The 16948-nt window shown below is 46.3% G+C and overlaps 1 protein-coding gene across 6 annotated transcripts in view; it reads right to left on the bottom strand.

Moving 5' to 3' along the window:
• Positions 1–16948, bottom strand: part of LMO7 (LIM domain 7) — an 82912-nt gene that overhangs the window by 44892 nt on the left and 21072 nt on the right. For all 6 annotated transcript variants that reach the window (XM_015417128.1, XM_015417127.1, XM_015417125.1 and 3 more), the window contains 3 exons: positions 16320–16755; positions 14581–14880; positions 2033–2147 (listed from right to left, as the gene is read on the bottom strand). In XM_015417128.1, coding sequence (XP_015272614.1) covers positions 2033–2147; positions 14581–14880; positions 16320–16755 — 851 coding nt within the window. The remainder of the gene's footprint in view (positions 1–2032; positions 2148–14580; positions 14881–16319; positions 16756–16948) is intronic.

Consider the following 16948-nt stretch of genomic DNA (forward strand, 5'->3'; position numbering starts at 1 on the left):
AAACAAAAACAGGCAGAAGTCACACGGGGATTCCAGATATAAAAAACTGAACACAATACTCTAGGTGAGGTCTAACACAGGGGTGTCAAACATGGGGCCCGTGGGCCGGATCAGGCCCTCAGAGGGCTTCTATCAGGCCCACAGTGGAACTGGTTGTCTTCTGCTTCTTCTTCCAGTTCTGCTGCTGCGTCATCATAGGTTTGCAGCTTAAAGGTGCACACCTGAACAGCATACTCAAGACTGCAACAGCACAGACATTTTGATGCAATAATTCAGAGCAAGAGGTGTCAGTTATCAGACACTGTTAAATAAGCAAAATATTGCAAGAGTTCTAATGTTTTAAGCATGTTTTTATTTTAAGTAAAAAAAAAAAATCTCTTTGTGTTTGTGTCCTTTATAAAGTTTATATCTCTGCTACCTGGCATTACGTTTTATGACACACATGGCCTGGCCCAGCAAGGTCTCATTTATGTCAAATCCGGCCCTCTAAAGCATAAATAAATAAATAAATAAATAAAACCTCTGCCTTGGCTCTGGAAAAACTGGAGCCCCTGTCCGTACCACCAAGAAGGGAACAACTACCACTCTCCTGGTCAACATGCCCTCAGACTGTCAAGAACACAGATCAAATGATACTGAGCTGAACCCCTCTCAGCTTCTTGAGACCTTGAACACAACCATCCTCTGAGAGGTGTCCCAGGAGAGCAGGCACATGGCAGAACGGTCTCAAGAATGACATGGCAACTGTATCCTTCTAAAAAAGACCCCAAACACCTAACAACTAGCTCTTATTCTTTTGAAGAGGCATACAGAAGTGGTGACCCACCAGAACAAACCACAGTCCCCAATGTTCCCTCTAAGCTGTGGAGTCTTTGTGAACAAAAATTCAACTTTGCGAGCTACTGGCACTAAAGCTGTGAGCGAGCCATTTGGTGATTGCATAAATGAGTTTGCTCTGGAGCCATCCTTCCTGAGCTGAGACAAAAATGTGCGAGCAGGAGGCTAAAAAACTGTGAGCTAGCTCACACTAACTCTGCTTAGAGGGAACACTGGTCCCCACCAGATGCTCTACAATTTGCTGCCTGCCTGGGCCTGTAAAAAAAATAAGAAGACGTGGCCAGTGGGTCTGCGCCCGGCGAGGCACATGTGTCTCTGCTGAGTTTTTCATTTTTGCTAGCAAAACAAAACACGCATTAAGGTCGTGATACAATTTGGCTTTTGTTAGAATGAGCATTACAGAAGTATCTAAGACTATTGTCTTGCCCACACAGGAAAATCCAGTTCTAAATGGTTTCTATGGCACAATGATACAGCTGTATTCCATTATGTATGGATTCAGCCCGAGGCTGCGGAATATCTGGCACAACGTTATTTATTCAAGAGATCACGTTAGCTTCTGAAACTTGGCTATGCTATTTTCCCCCCTGATCATAACAGCAGAACATTTTTATTCAAAAGGTAACTAAAAAGCCACTGTGTCAGATCTTCAACCACGTTGAAGCATTGTAGCGAGACATAGATGAAAATCTCTCTTTTGCACATCCGTGGACTTATATACTACATTAAAAAACTGAAAAGTTAGTGGAATGCAACAGAGTTTAAGCCCTACCAAATGGTGTGGAGGGAACCAATGCTCTCTCTAAGCTGTGGAGTCTTGTGAGGAAAAATTCTACTTTGTGAGCATAAATTAGTTTGCCCTGGAGCCATCCTTCCTGAGCTAAGAACAAAAATGTGTGAGCTGGAGGCTAAAAAAACTGTGAGCTAGCTCACACCAGCTCAGCTTAGAGGGAACACTGGAGGGAAATTGTTCCTCCTACTACAGAGCTAGTCCTAAATCAAACATACAGAGCAGTCTCCAAGCCAATCAAATACACACAGCAGTATCTGAGCCAGTCTTGAGTATTTCTGTCCCCGTTTGCCATTCATAGCAGCTTTCCTTTCCACGTTGCTGCAACCTGAATTCTCAGGATGGATTTCAATCAACTGATTGCTTCCCCCGCCCCCCATCAAGAGTTCTAAACAGTTACTTTACCTTCTTCTATGGACTTGACAAAGACTCCAGAAGGATTCCAGTGCGTTGTGAACCCAAAGTTCCGACCGCTTCCTGGTTTCTGGTTTATACTGATTCTCATGTCACTGAACTGGCCCTGGAGGAAAAAACACACCAAACCAACACAGAATGTAAGATAACACTGTGGTGTCTGGTGTCACAGGCACCTACATGGAAGAAAGTCTATCCCCTAAATAAGTGAGGCTACTGACAATACACGCTTTTTAATTATCTATCAGGTAGTTATAAATGTTCGCCATATTGCAACGGTTTAGTCTAGCAATGCATTGTAAGTTTTGTTTTTAGATACAGAACGGTGGTAAACCCTTGGCCCTCAGTCACAAGAGCATCACGGTCCTGATGTACTTTCTCTGCAGACAGAAAGCTGAATCCAGCATAGAAAATGACAAAGTGCCGAGTATTGTGATGGGGGAATTGCCCTTTATTAAGCTTTGACGATCCATGCATGGGTGGTATCTTGGATTTCCAGAGGCAGCCAGGAATACACAAATGCTTGCAAAAGGGCAAGAGGTATTTATGCATCAAATATTTTACACAAAACAGAATTATGATTTAAAGAGTATAGGCAACTGGCTAGGGAACACAGTCATGATACAAACTGGATAGGGAACACAAACTGGTGGCCTCTCTCACTGCATCTGCACAGGGCCGGGATCTGGTTAAAATTGTAAGACTACTGCAAACATGTGTCAACCTTAGTTGTTTTGTGGGTATACAAAAATTGTATGAAAATTTAGGTTTAACCTAGGTTTTCTGGGAGTATCTACAGGTCGATAATGTTATAATGGTTTTACTTTTGGATTGCTCTTTTTTGTGTACTTAACAATTAATAAAGAATAAAGATTAATTAAACCCAAAGAATTAAAAGAAAGACAGGGGACTAACAATGTTAGGGGATCGGAAAGACAACATATAATTCATGTTTTAATTGCACAACGCCGTAACTGCACGGTGTACAGGGTCAGATGATGCTGGGGTGCTGGCCTGTCCAGTTATTCAGGATACGTTTCAGTTTAACCAGTCTGGGGATGTGGACAGGATCCTTGCAGATTGGAGGCCTACCACCTGCTTCTATGACTCTTGCCTTTCTGGGTTACTTAAATCTGTCAGAGAGGGCTGCCTGACTCAGTCCAACAGGCAGTTAATGCTTCCTTGAGAGAGGGAGTTGATTCCCCGGCCTTGAAACAGGCTATGGTACTCCCATTTCTAAAGAAGCCTACCCATGACCCCAGAAGATCTCAATAACTATCAACCTGTCCCATTCTTGAGCAAGGTGATTGTACAGGTGATGGCTAGACATGGCTAGACAATTTCAGGCTCTTCTGGATGAGGTAAATTGTTCAGATTCTTTCCAATCTGGTTTTAGGCTATGTTACAGGACGGAAAAAGCCTCGGTTGTCCTGGAGGATGACCTGTGCTGGGAGACAGACAGAGGTTGTGCAACTCTGTTGATTCTCCTGGACTTTCCAGCAGCACCCAACACCACTGAGAATGGTAGCCTCCTGGACTGCCTCTCCTGACTGGGATTGGGAGACACTATTTTGAGATGGGTTCCAGTCCTACCTGGAGGGTAGGTTTCAGCAGGTGGTGCTGGGGGACTGCTCTTCAGCGCCTTGGCCTTGGCCCAAGGGGTCCAAAACAAGGTTCCATCTTGTCCCCTATGCCCTCTAACATCTACATGAAACCAATGGGTGACGTCATCCAGAAATGTGGGCTGGGTTGTCACCAACAGGCAAATGACACTCAGCTCTCACTTGTGCTTCCGTTTGATCCCAGGGAGGCTGTAGGAATCCTGAACTTATGCCTGGAGGCCATTTTGGATTGAATGGGGGGCTGGCACTTAATCCTAGCAAGATGGAAGTGCTGCTGTCGAGCAGAAGGTCTCACCCGGGAATTTGTTTCCCATTCTGTATGGGGGGGGGTTGCATTTCCCCTGAAGGCACAGGTCTGTAGTCTTGGGGTGCTCTTGGCCCCAGACTACTGCTAGATAAGCAGGTGCCAACTGTGGTGCTCTTTACCAGCTTCTACTGGTTAGCCAGATGTGGCTTTTCCTGGGCAGAAAAGAAGAAGAAGAAGAGAAGAGATTGGATTTATACCCCGCCCTTCACTACCCAAGGGAGTCTCAGAGCGGCTTACAAACTCCTTTTCCCTTTCCCTCCCCACAACAGACACCCTGTGAGGTGGGTGGGGCTGAGAGAACTCTGACACAAACTGCTCTTTCAGGAACAGCTGTGCCAGAGCTTGTGACTGACCCAAGGTCACACCCGCAGCTGCAAGTGGAGGAGTGGGGAATCAAACCCGGTTCTCCCAGATTAGAGTCCGCACACTTTTTTTTTTTTACAAATTTATTTTTATTTTGATATTAAAAACATACTTTCATGTTACATATTTCATCAGATACACTTATGGAGTCTTATTCATTTACATTGATCCAGCTATACAGCCTCTTCCATCTTTCCTTAAATACTTTTTCATCCTTTCCCTGAAGGATTAAGCTTAACTTGTCCATCTCCGCTATCTCCAATAACCTATCAACTAGGTCATCCAGTTTTGGTATATATTCTTGTTTCCAAAATCTGGCTAACAAGATCCTTGCAGAAGTCAATATGTAAATTATTAGATATTTATCTTTCCATCTGTAACCTTCTGGTAGCATGTTTAGCAGTACTACTTCAGGGGATAGCTCTATTTTAATTCTAGTTATCTCTTGAATTGTTTTCTGTACCATCCTCCAATACTCTTGTATTTTTGAGCATCTCCACCACATATGATAAAATGTATCATTTTATCAAGAGTCCGCGCACTTAACCACTACACCAAACAGATCTGGCCACTGCACTGTGCGTCCTCTTTACACTGAGGTCAGATTATTGCAAAGTGTCCTACGCAGGGCTGCCTTTGAGAAGTGTCTGGAAACTTCAAATGGTGCAGAATGCTGCTGCTGGTGCTGGGATGCTGACCAGACTGGGTCATACGGACAATATCCCTCGTGCCTTGGCCTACCTACACTGACTCTCAGTATGTTTCCAGGCACAATTCAAGATGATGGTGTTGACTTTTAAAGCCCTAACAGGGTTTGGCATTAACATGCCTGAAGCACCGCCTACTGTTTTATGAATCCCCTCGCAACTAAGAGCAGACAGAAAGACTGAGGAAGTGACCTTCCTTTATGAACAAAATTTGTATTCAGATGCTTGGCCTTCCTTATTCTTTCATAGGAAAATACTTAAAATTGCTAAGGTGTGTGACCTGGAAATGCGGGAGCTTGGCACACACATGGCCCTCCAAGACACTTGATTACAGCACAAGGCTCTGATTATTACAGACCTGCCCACCTCTCCAAATTGGAACGGAAGCTAAGCTGGGGCTGTTCTCTCCTTCCCCACAGTTTGACCTCTGATCTTCGTACTATACCCTCGCTCTGATCAGTTTTACCAGCACTAAGGCTTCCTAAAGAAGGTACACGCTTTACTAAATCTAACTAACTTTTTTTTACGGTGGGGCAGTCTTTTCTAAACCACCTCAAAAACTGAATTTGAATAACTGAAATGCACTAGGATAGTGCATAAATTATTGCGGGATTTGGTGCACCCACAGATATGTTCCTAATACAACGTCAGTAGCTCCTTTTTAGAGAACCTGCTTTAAATTCCATCCTCTAGCAAAGTGCCAACAATCCCTTTAGAGCTAGAAACGGAATAAAAATATTTATTTACTTGCATTTATAGTCTGGGCTAGCCCATCCTAAAGGCAGCACGAAAGCAAGCTAACTTGAGCAAGACAATGGCCATTTCCACATGGATTATCTGCCCTGGGTTCAATACTTCTGAGAAGTGTGGTTTTCCCCTGCTTCCCCACGGCATTCATTCACCTCCTGGGGTTTCCCTATCTTTTCTCTGGTCTTTCCCAAACCTGTTTGCTCCGAAGTTGTGCAAAAGATTGCAATAAAGCCTGGAATGGCTGCTATGTGGTTGGGAAAATTGAGTTTTCCCCTCCCACTAGGGTCGCCAAGTGGAACTTACCTTGGCGGCGGGGGACTCCTTCGTGGATCCCCGCACACACATCACCAGGAAGCGACGTTATGACACCGGGCACGCTGGGGGCGGGGCCACGACCATACAAGGGAAAACCATAGTTTTCCCTTGTAAGGCCGTGGTCCCGCCCCCAGCGTGCCCGCGTCACTTTCGGGTGACGCGCACATCAGGGAGGAGTTTCCCCAAGGCTCGATCCGGCACCGCCGGCGAACGGGCCTCTGGGGCGGGGGTTTCCCCACCCCCTGGGGGGACTTGGGATCCCTACCTCCCACAGGGGCCACCATTTCCCCTCCCCCTGTCCCTACACCTTCTCCTCCCCTTGTCTTGGGGGGGGGGGTTTGTTTGAAAAAAAAACAGCATTCAAATATCATTATACTGTTTTAACAACATGCCAACATGTGTACCAGGTTCTCTGAATTCCCAACTTTCATTTTTAAAAAAAATAAAGTAAGTCTCTAGCTCTCTCTGTTGCAGAGATATGCCTTTCTCCTTGTATTGCTACAAAAGAAGGGAGTACAAAATTTCAAAAAAAATGAAAGCTGGGACCTGGAACACATGTGGGCATATTGTTGTATTGATGTAATGGTGTTCTAGAGCTTTACAAAAATAATTGCAAAAAAGGCCCAGTGGATCGAGATGGGGAGCTGTGGGGGGACTGGGCCGGGAGTGTGTGGGAAGACCTGCCATGCGGAAGCCCCACTGTTCACTGCACTGTATCAGCAGACACGCCAGCAACAGGGAAAACACACAAGCCCAACCCCGTGTGGAAACCACCAATTAAAAACAACCAAGTCACAACAATACAGGCCAGGACTTCAAATCAAAACAGAATAAGAGCTTAAAGGAAGACAGCATTAAAGATGTGGGTTAGAGGGAAGCTGATCCATTTCAAAGATGCATACCCCCTCCTTCTTGACATGAACTTAGCTAAAAAAAAAAAAATCCCCTCAAAATTTAAAAAACGCATTAACCTTTTTGTCTGTGCGAGCGAAGAGTTCTAACCTCTGGGGTGTTATTTAGCGCACTGAAGTGAAACAAGGCTCAAATTTCCACCTCCCAGAGACTCATAAGGAACAAAAGAGCTATTACCCCTGCATTCAACTCTTATCAATATTCCAGTGGCTACTTTGCTTACATATGTTTATCTGCAAGCAACAATTTCTTTATGTGATGGAACTGCAACTTCCTGGATGAAGTCATAGAGTTTACTGGGGGCCTTCAGTCCAGCAGAACTCTTCGGACATTATCAAGTGTTTCCACTCCAGATTCTCTACTCAGCTATGGGAAATCAAGAACTAGCCCACATAAATATGAGTAGACAATATATACAACCCTACCTTTACTACTGCCGTTCTAACCTCAGAGGTGGTAAAGGTGGTACGGCCCTGACCTGGATATTCCAAGCTAGCCTGATTTCATCAGATCTTGGAAGCTAAACAGGGTCGGGCCTGGTTAGTACTTGGATGGGAGACCACCAAGGAATTCCAGGGCTGCTATACAGAGCCAAGCAATGGCAAGCCACCTCTGAAGGTCTCTTGCCTTGAAAACCCCATGGGGTTGCCATACGTTGGCTGTGACCTGATGGCAAAAAAAGGCAGCGTTACAACGGGTGAATGAAAGTAACTCTTTTTTTGAGCCCCCGGAGGGGATTTTTTAAATTATTTTTTGTCACTACAAAAAACTACAACAGAAAAAAAAGGAAGGGGAAACTACATATACGGGATAAAGTAAAGAACCCACTACTAACTAAAACCCCAAGAGAGGAGATCCTCCAACTAGCTTAGATACATTGAGTCTTCTCGTCATTGATCCCTTTATAAACTGAGCCAAACATTTATAGCACTTTTTAAAGCTTAGATTAACTGTCTAGTAACAGTACCCCCAATCATCCCATAACAAAAGTCTCAAAGGCACAATTCAGAGTCCTTCAGCCTTTACTTCTCCTTTCCCCTTCTCTTCCGCAGCTTATAAGGACCTTTTGGGGCTGCCGCCCCTTGCTCAGACAGAAAGTCCTCTCCGGAGGAACCAGTGTCTAGCTCGCCACTGGACTTGCTGTCCTCATCTTTTCCCTCGTCCTCTGGCCTTCACAGCTGAACCCTTAGAAATTCTTGAGCTTTCAGAACAGAGTCAATCTTTTCTTTTTTATCTTTGATCTTGAAAGTTACGCCTTCTGGAAATAGCCATTTATATCCAAGTAACTTTTAACAACTTGCTTAAACCAGACATTTGTGAACCTGGATTTGCCTGTGCTCGATGCTGTGGGTTCACCTAATCTGATTATAATAGGAAGGGGGAGGGGAGGGAGAGAACCATCTCGAGACCAGTGTTCCCTCTAAGCTGAGTCAGTGTGAGCTAGCTCACTGTTTTTTAGCCTCCGGCTCACACGTTTTTGTCTAAGCTCAGGAAGGGATGGCTCCAGAGCAAACTAATTTACGCAGGAGCCAAATTGCTCGCTCACAACTTGAATGCCAGTAGCTCACAAAGTAGAATTCTTGCTCACAAGACTCTACAGCTTAGAGGGAGCATTGCTCAAGACCAAAGAATAATGTTCAGTTTTGCATATGGCAAAGAGAACGAGGTGGGAGCGAGGTGGTAAAAACCTGAGGTGGTAAAGGGAGATGGATTATAGATGGCGGATCAGTTTTTTTTTTAATGTTTCCTGTCTTTAAAAAAAACCCTTATGAACAGAGAGCCAGCTCTACAACCAAAGACTAGGGATAATTCCTCCCAGCTGTGCTACCTTTCCATCAGCATGGAGTTCTTATTGTGAAAGAACATTCAATAACCCACTCGCACTATACTGTAAATGTGGGGTGAAGGCATATGGAAGCTTTGCTAGGTACCCAGGAGTCCTTGCTAGGTTTGTGCATCCCCCAAGTCTCTGAGATGTGCATTAGTCACTGAGATGCTACCACCTGCTTGCCTTCTTCATTCACTACTGCAGCTACAGTAGGGCATTTCAGGGCCCTGCCCCCTTAATTAAAAGCCATGCCAGAAACCTTATTTTTGAGGAGCCCCCCCCCCATGCTGCCTGCCCACGGCTTGACCTCAAGGCTTCCCTCTCCCTCCCACTGTGGAATTGGGGGGGGGGGCAATCAGGGCACCTGGGAAAAGACAGCTCAGAGGGCATTTGATTGCCTTCAGAAGGCATCTAAATGCCTTTTAAGTTCCCTTCCACAGGGCAAGAAAGCTTAGAAAGGCACTCAAGAGCGGCACCTTCAATACATCTCCAACAAGCCCCCTTTCTGCTAGCCCAGTCCTGCTGTATGCCACCTAGGTCATGGTGAGTCTTTCAAAAGCATTCCCATGAGCCTTTGGGAAACATGCAAATTAATCCTGGCTACGGGCCTGCACTCCTGTATCTATTTGAGTGGTTGCCCCACCTTACAGATCCTGGAAGCACAAAATAAGCTTACTATGGAAGTCTCCCTTTGGGATTCCCACTAGGGTTGCCAAGTAACTACCTAAGAACTGGCGGGGGACACATGCGTCCCTGCCGGAAGATTCTTGCTTGTAACACAGGCGCTGCACTATTCCGTCGCCCAGACAGGACGTAGGCACGTAGCTGGGCGACGATCTGGTAATGGAGCTGGAAACTCAATGGTACCATCAGCTTTCCAGCCCCATTGCTATAGCGTCGCCCGGCTACGTGCCTACGTCACGTCTGGGCAACGGAATAGTGCAGCGCCTGTCTTTTCCCTGCGTGAATGGTCCTGTGAAGAACTACATATCCCCCGCCGAATCAAGGTAAGTACTTGGGAGCCCTGCTTCCCACATTGCAACCGATATATATTCAGGGGTCTTGTTGTAGAAAAAGAGCTGCCGGAGCTCATTAGCATAACTCATTAGCATAACTTATTTGCATATTATATATATATATATATAGTTTTGCAAGAAATGTTCAAATGCAGCCTGCAATTCAAATAATTCTAAGAATGGTTCACCTAAAGTAATATTGATAGGAAGTTACAATGGAAGTGGTAGATGCTCGTAATAACGGATATTTCCGTAGAAGTTATTACAGTTGGAGTTGGGAAAGAAAACTGAGGCCACAACCCAATCTAGTGAAAACCTGCATTAAGTCACACCGAGAAGTTAATAAAGACGGGAAAGTGGTTTCACTTGGAGGAGATCTCCACATATGACATTTCCTTGCCATACCATCAACGAATGGTAGTTAAGTAGCTAAGAATGCAAGGAATGCTGTTCGGTAAGCAGCCCTCAAGCCTGTTGCCATAAACTTCTCAAAGGAGAACAATGGCATCGAAGCCACTGGCTGCTGACAACCTTCTTTGTTTACATTCATAACTGGAGAAAGATGGGAACAGCAGCAGCTACCAATAGCGTCTGCTGAAACCCTACGGCAAGATTAGTTCCTAACAGGAACTAATTCTGTAACATTCAAACTGCAACCCACACTCATGAAAGTCATTTGGAAGAGTCAGGTATGCAGCTTGAGCTCTGAATGGTGTATTTTGGCAGTAGCAATTCCCAGAGCTGACGAGATAAGCTCCTGTTCAGTTTTTTTTTTAATCTTTTCCGTAGTGGGAGAAGCTGTAATTATGCCACTGCACAAACCGGCAATCGCATCTGCCTCCCCTGTCATTTTCCTCCCATGAACAAATTCATGCCCAGTCTCTGGATCATGACCTCGCAGTATAGGATGTCTTTAAAATGATCAAAGAGCCTTGTTTCCAAGTTTCATTTGTTTCAAAGTTCATGGGCTGGCTTGGACAATGAAATACAGAAGCGGAGTAAGATTTCGCAAGTCAGAATCAGGTGTTCAGGGTTGCGGCATTTCTTATCCAATCTGTCCTTCCGGGAGGGAAACACACATAGTGACTCTTCATATTGACCTCACTGCAAGTCAGATAACCGGAAACACCTCTGAAGCCATGGCAAATCGCCATGAGCACAAAAATGGCCCGAGAGAGAGAGAGAGATTTCTTGATGCTGCACAAGCACTCTGTCAGACACAATTTGCTCACCACTTGTGACCAGCACCATCCATCAACGTGAGGGAAAAATCTTTGACCACTGGAGAATCACTAGAGTTGAATCAGCAAGCACTCCCACAATGCTTTGCCACACCTGTCGCTATCCCAAACCCATCTTCTGACCAACAGGGGGAAAAAGCTGACAAAACACCTGCCCTCTCAACCTGGAATACGTTTTCGATAGCTACAAAACTTTCAATTCCTTGGTGTCTGTGTTTTGTGTGTGGGGGGTTGTATACTTCCCAGAAGGAGAACACCTCCAGGACTAAGAAAGCTTTGGACTGCACATTCCAAGTTCCTGGGCTGGAACCTGGAGGTGCTAAATGAAACTTATGAAGGAGGCTTAAGTTTGCCTCTCAAACCCTGATCAATTTCATTTTTGCTACACTGGGTGAGCACACTTTGAACAGTCCTAAACAGAATTACCCCAATTACCCCAAGCCTGAAACTCACTGAAAGCAGGTGGGTAGCCATGTTGGGCTGAAGCAGCAGAACAAAGTTTGAGTCCAGTGGCACCTTTAAGACCAACAAAGTTTTAATTCTGGGTACAAGCTTTCAAGTGCAAGCACACTTCTTCCTGAAAGCAGCAGTTCTCTTATACAAAGGGATTTCAAAGGGAGATTAGCAATAGAGACTGCTGAATTGCAACTAATAATGAAGCTCAAGACAATGAATCCATGTGGACTTAATTGAAACCTAGGTTTTCTGTCTCATTACCAATGCTGATTTCTCCACACCTACTACCCCTCTTGGAGCTACGGTGGCTCAAGTGGTTCAGACGCTGAACTGCAGGCTATGGAAGGTCGGTAGTTCAGCAGTTTGAGACCCAGGTGCCGCAAGACGGAGTGAGCTCCCGTCTCTAGTTCCAGCTCCTGCCAACCTAGCAGTTCGAAAGCAAGAAATTGCAAGTAGATAAATAGCTACCACTTCAGTGGGAAGGTAACAGCGTTCCGTGCGCCTTGGTGTTTAGTCATGCCGGCCACATGACCACGAAAACGTCTTCGGACAGCGCTGGCTCTTCGGCTTTGAAACGGAGATGAGCACCGCAACCCTAGAGTCAGATTCGACTGGCTTTCGAGCAAGGGAACCTTTACCTTTTACTACCCCTCTGCATATCACACCTAATCCAATCTCATCTCCTATTGTCATTCACCTGCTATTGTCATTCGGCATCGGATTCACTCCACTTTCCAATATAGGACAGACGGACTCCCACTCTAGCTGTACCCAAAGAAGTGAGCAGCGACTCACGAAAGCTCATACCACGCCACAAATTTTGTTAGTCTTTAAGGTACCACCGGACTCTTTCTCTTTTCTACTGCTACAGGATTGGCTCCCCAGGCCTAGAAAGTTGAAACTGACCCCCACAAGGAAAGGTTCCTGCCCGAGAAGAGCACGGGAAAAAGAGGACGGAAGCTGACAATCAATGACTTGCCACCATTGGTGGCAGCTGCAGAATTCACATATACAACCCAAACAGTAGCTTCTAAAAGAGACACCCCATGATGATTCAGGGCATAGCAATAATGCACGCTGACCAGCAGTTATTCAGCCAGACAGCATGCCAGACGGCAGTCCCTGCACAAATGTGGAACCGCTCGCAATACTGCTTGCTTTGAATTGCAAACAAGAGCTCCAGGTGATCTAAAGACAGCACGTACTCAAACACGCTAATTTCAAACAAGGCAAGCCACTGAATGTCAGTGGGTTCTTTCTTTCTTTCTTTCTTTCTTTCTTTCTTTCTTTCTTTCTTTCTTTCTTTCTTTCTTTCTCTCCCTCCCTTTTTTTGCAGCGGTCTCAGCATCACCGAATTCTACTATGAACCAGAAAACATGTTTAGGCCCAGGTTGGAGACTGTTCATCTTGGAAAAGATCTGTCAGACCACTGTTTCATTCCAGAAGCTAAAAGTGCCAAGACCTAAGTGATTGGAGGGTTCCATACAGGGACGGAAATACTTGGGAGGCATCAGGGTGGCCACCAGTGTTCCCTCTAAGCTGAGTTAGTGTGAGCTAGCTCACATTTGTTTAGCCTCCAGCTCACACATTTTTGTCTCGGCTCAGGAAGGATGGCTCCAGAGCAAACTAGGTTAAGCAGTAGCCAAATCACTCGCTCACAACTTTAATGCCAGTAGCTCACAAAGTAGACTTTTTTGTTCACAGGACTCCACAGCTTAGAGGGAGTATTGGTGGCCAATCTTCCACATCCCTTTTCCCGTGGTAGCTTGCTAGGTTTCTTATATAGAGACAATGAGGGGTCATTTCCTGCAGGAGTGTGCAGGAGCGGAGCTCTCGCAGTAAAGAGCCCAGGGGGCGGGCACACGCAACAAGCCCCACCCCTGCTCCCAGCAGCCCTCAGTCAGAGCAAGAAGCAGCCAGGTAAGCTGCAGAGCCCCCCCCCAGCCCCCTGATCCAAAACAGTCCAGTGGCACCTTTAAGACCAAGTTTTATTCAAGTACAAGCTCTCCCTCCTCTGCAAGGACAGATCTACATGTTCCTTCCCCTTCCCCCCCCCCAATAGCTAGCAATCCAAAAGAGTCCAGTGGTGCCTGAGTGGTGGGTGTTGCCTTCTAACACACTTCCAGTGATGTCAGGGGGTGTGGCATATGCAAATGAGTTATGCTAATGAGTTATGCTAATGAGTTATGCTAATGAGTTATGCTAATGAGCTCCTGCACCTCTTTTTCTACGAAATGACCCCTGGAGACAATTCTCCTCTCCCTATTCAAACTGATTCTCTCTCTTTCACAAGACCCATTTCCTTAACAAAGCTATTCTTGAAGACTGGTACCCAAAACAAGTTGCCACTTGACTCCTCGCTTTGTCCTGTCCTCACTTCACTCCCCACCCCACCCCCGTCCAGGGCCGGCCCCAGCTTATTTTGCACCCTAGGCAAGGATCCCTTCTGGCGCCCCCCGTGCGCTGCCCCCTCCCCCGGGTGCTGCTTGCTGCCACCAGCCAGAGGATTTCCGCACCGACTGACCCACTTTGCCCAGCTGCTGCCTCGCCCAGCACCTTTCCCGGCTCCTGCCGGCGGAGCCTCCCACAGGCTGGCAGGTCACAGGAATGGGCCACGCTGGTTAGGGGGGCTTTTGGCGGGGGGGGGGCACTTTGGCGCCCCTAAGGGCTGGGCCACTCTAGGCGAACGCCTAGTTCGCCTAGTGAGCGAGCCGGCCCTGCCCCCATCCCATCACCTGTTGAATTCTTCTGGCCAGAGGCCATGCCACTTGCACATGCTCCTGTGCAGTTCCCAGCACACCGTTTACACTAATGAAGCGCTAAACAGAAGGGCTTCACACACACACACACACCCTGGCTAGGGTGACATAGCTTCTGAGAACTAAACAAAACAGCCGTTTGGGCCATAGCCAAATTCCTTTCAATTGTGGCAGCTCATTGTACAGCTGTTCAGAACCGACAGGTTGACGGAACAGTGATTTTATCATAACTGAATGGAAGGACTGGATCTTTCCGTACTCACTTGTACTCTTGGCGCCTCCGGCTCTTGAAGACTTCTCTCTTCCACGGCTGAAGATACAGCTGTAACCACCTCTTGCTCCAGTTTAGGGCCAAGGTGACCAATATCCGCAGCCTGGTAGGCAGAGGAAGTGTCCTCCACAAGCGAGTCTCTTGTCCTAGACTTGTCCTCTTCGGCGCTTCTGAGGTCATTCAGAGACGGGCTTTGCCCAGCCTCCGCTTTAGAAAACGAATTGCTGGTGAATGGCCGTGGGGCTCTCTTGGACAAATCTACTTCTCCATTATATTTTGCAGTGTCATCCATCTAGAAGAGACAAAAGTTTCGCATCTGCAACTTTTAAGAGTTTATTTTTTTAAGGTGATTTTCTAAATTGGGCACAGTGCGAAAAAGCTTTGAACTCCAGCTTTCTTCATATTCTGTCCAGACGTAACACGCACTGCTTCGTAGACTCCCGATAAATGCATTTTAAAAATGATGGTTATCAGGGCAATCTCAAAAAGAAGAGCCTGCAAATGTGGCGATACAGCAGTGCAATTAGGTGAGCACGCCCTTTAAAAACCATGATTTGGGATAGTACAATGCAACGATGCGAAGCAGCACGAGAGATAACCAAATGTCCCATCCAATTATACCACAAGGGATTTTTAATCTTTGTATTATTCAACAGCTTCTGTTACTGTTCTTTTAATTTTATGTCAACCGTTGTGGTGTGAGAGATTTAATATTGGTTAGCAAAGAAACGTCTATTTTAAGCACCGGAACTATTGGTTCCCGAACTTATTTGGCCTTCCGCCCTCTTTTCAGAAAAAAAATTATGCAGCGCCCCCCTGAACATCTACCTCCAAGAAGTGGACAAAAAGATGCAGTTTGTGGATCTGCACCTGGATTGTTCCAGCCCAACTGGATCGTTCCAGCGCCCTCGAAGGGGGCAGTGGTTTATACCTTATGCCAGGTGTTCCCAACAGGATGCCCGGGGGGGCACCACGGCACCCACGGATCCCTTTCCTGGTACCTGCCATATGCTTTTAAGAAAGTGGCCGGGGCCAGGTAAGGCCTTTGTCCAGCAAGGCTTCTGATTGGCTGCTGGAGATTTGATTGACTATGCAGATTTGTAAAAATGATGTTTTGGCAACAGCCACTACCATAGCACAAGCATCTTCACCAGGCCTGTAGCTACGGTGGGGCTTTTCGGGGCTCCGCCCCCTCTCTTAAAGGCACGGCCCCACAGGAATTTATCCAGAAAATACATTTTTAAATCATTTAAAATCATTTATAAACATTTGTTTAAAGGTGCGCTCCAGTGTGGCACACAGACAGAGGAAGCAAACAAGTGGTTCCTAACGGTGGCTTGGTATGATAGGCTGGCCAAAAACCATAGTACTACGAAAAATGCATCTCTGGTAGCCCCACCAGGAAAAAAAATTGCCCCACAAGCCAGAAAATCCTGGCTACGGGCCCGATCGTCATTGTGTAACGGCAGGGAGGCCACGGCAGCCATTTTGTGGCCTGCTCCACCTCCTGCAGAAGGTACTTTTGTGACAGTCATTCTGCAGCTGCACCCATCACATTGTGTCAGAAATACAAAGGTGCCCACAAGCTAAAAAAAAAGGTTGGGGACCTCTGCCTTATGCAATTAATTTTTTTTATAAAAATCCTATGGAAAAAGTGAAAACGTTTGAAATTGTTACCCACAACTCCTAGAAACAGTTACCCCACAAAGATCTTCAGATGAAAGTTTTTACCGTGAACGACCTGGGAAGTGACGAGATTCCTCTTGAATGGACACCAAAGGGCCTCGGCGTGACCACAGATGTTAGCCTGGCAGTATCACTTTTCGTGTAAGTTCTCGGGAGAGAAGATGCAACCCGAGCTGGCCCAATTGGCGCACTGACTGAATAGTACGTGGACAAAGGCGGCTGGCTCTTTTCTTCCGCCATGCTTTTAGATGGAACTGGAGTTTCCACTCTTGCACCGCCGGTCTCTGTTTTCAGATCGTGCTCTTTGCCGTTTTCTTCGCTTTTCGATGAACTGGGGGCGGCAGCATCGTTTTCCACAGGGGGATCTTTCGACAGTCCAGAAGGCGTTTTCTCTTCGCTGAACACATTGTCGTTTGACAAAAACCTGTGTCTCCCTCGCTGCTGGCTACCACCACTGTACAGCCCTTGGTCTCTGTCCTCTCTGGGGACGAAAGGAAAGCATAGGTACCGCGTCAGTGACCTACGGAAACAGGTGGGCTTCCAATCATCTATTCAACCCATTCTAAAGCCGAGTTTGGACAATGTGCAGGTTTTCCTGGTTATTATTCAGTCTTAATCCCTACACTCCTAAACAGGGCTTTCATCTTTCTCTCTCTCTCTCCCCCCTTTTCATA

This window comes from Gekko japonicus, unplaced genomic scaffold, assembly GCF_001447785.1.
Source record: "Gekko japonicus isolate JY-2015 unplaced genomic scaffold, Gekko_japonicus_V1.1 scaffold902, whole genome shotgun sequence".
In the NCBI taxonomy this organism is placed as follows: domain Eukaryota; kingdom Metazoa; phylum Chordata; class Lepidosauria; order Squamata; family Gekkonidae; genus Gekko; species Gekko japonicus.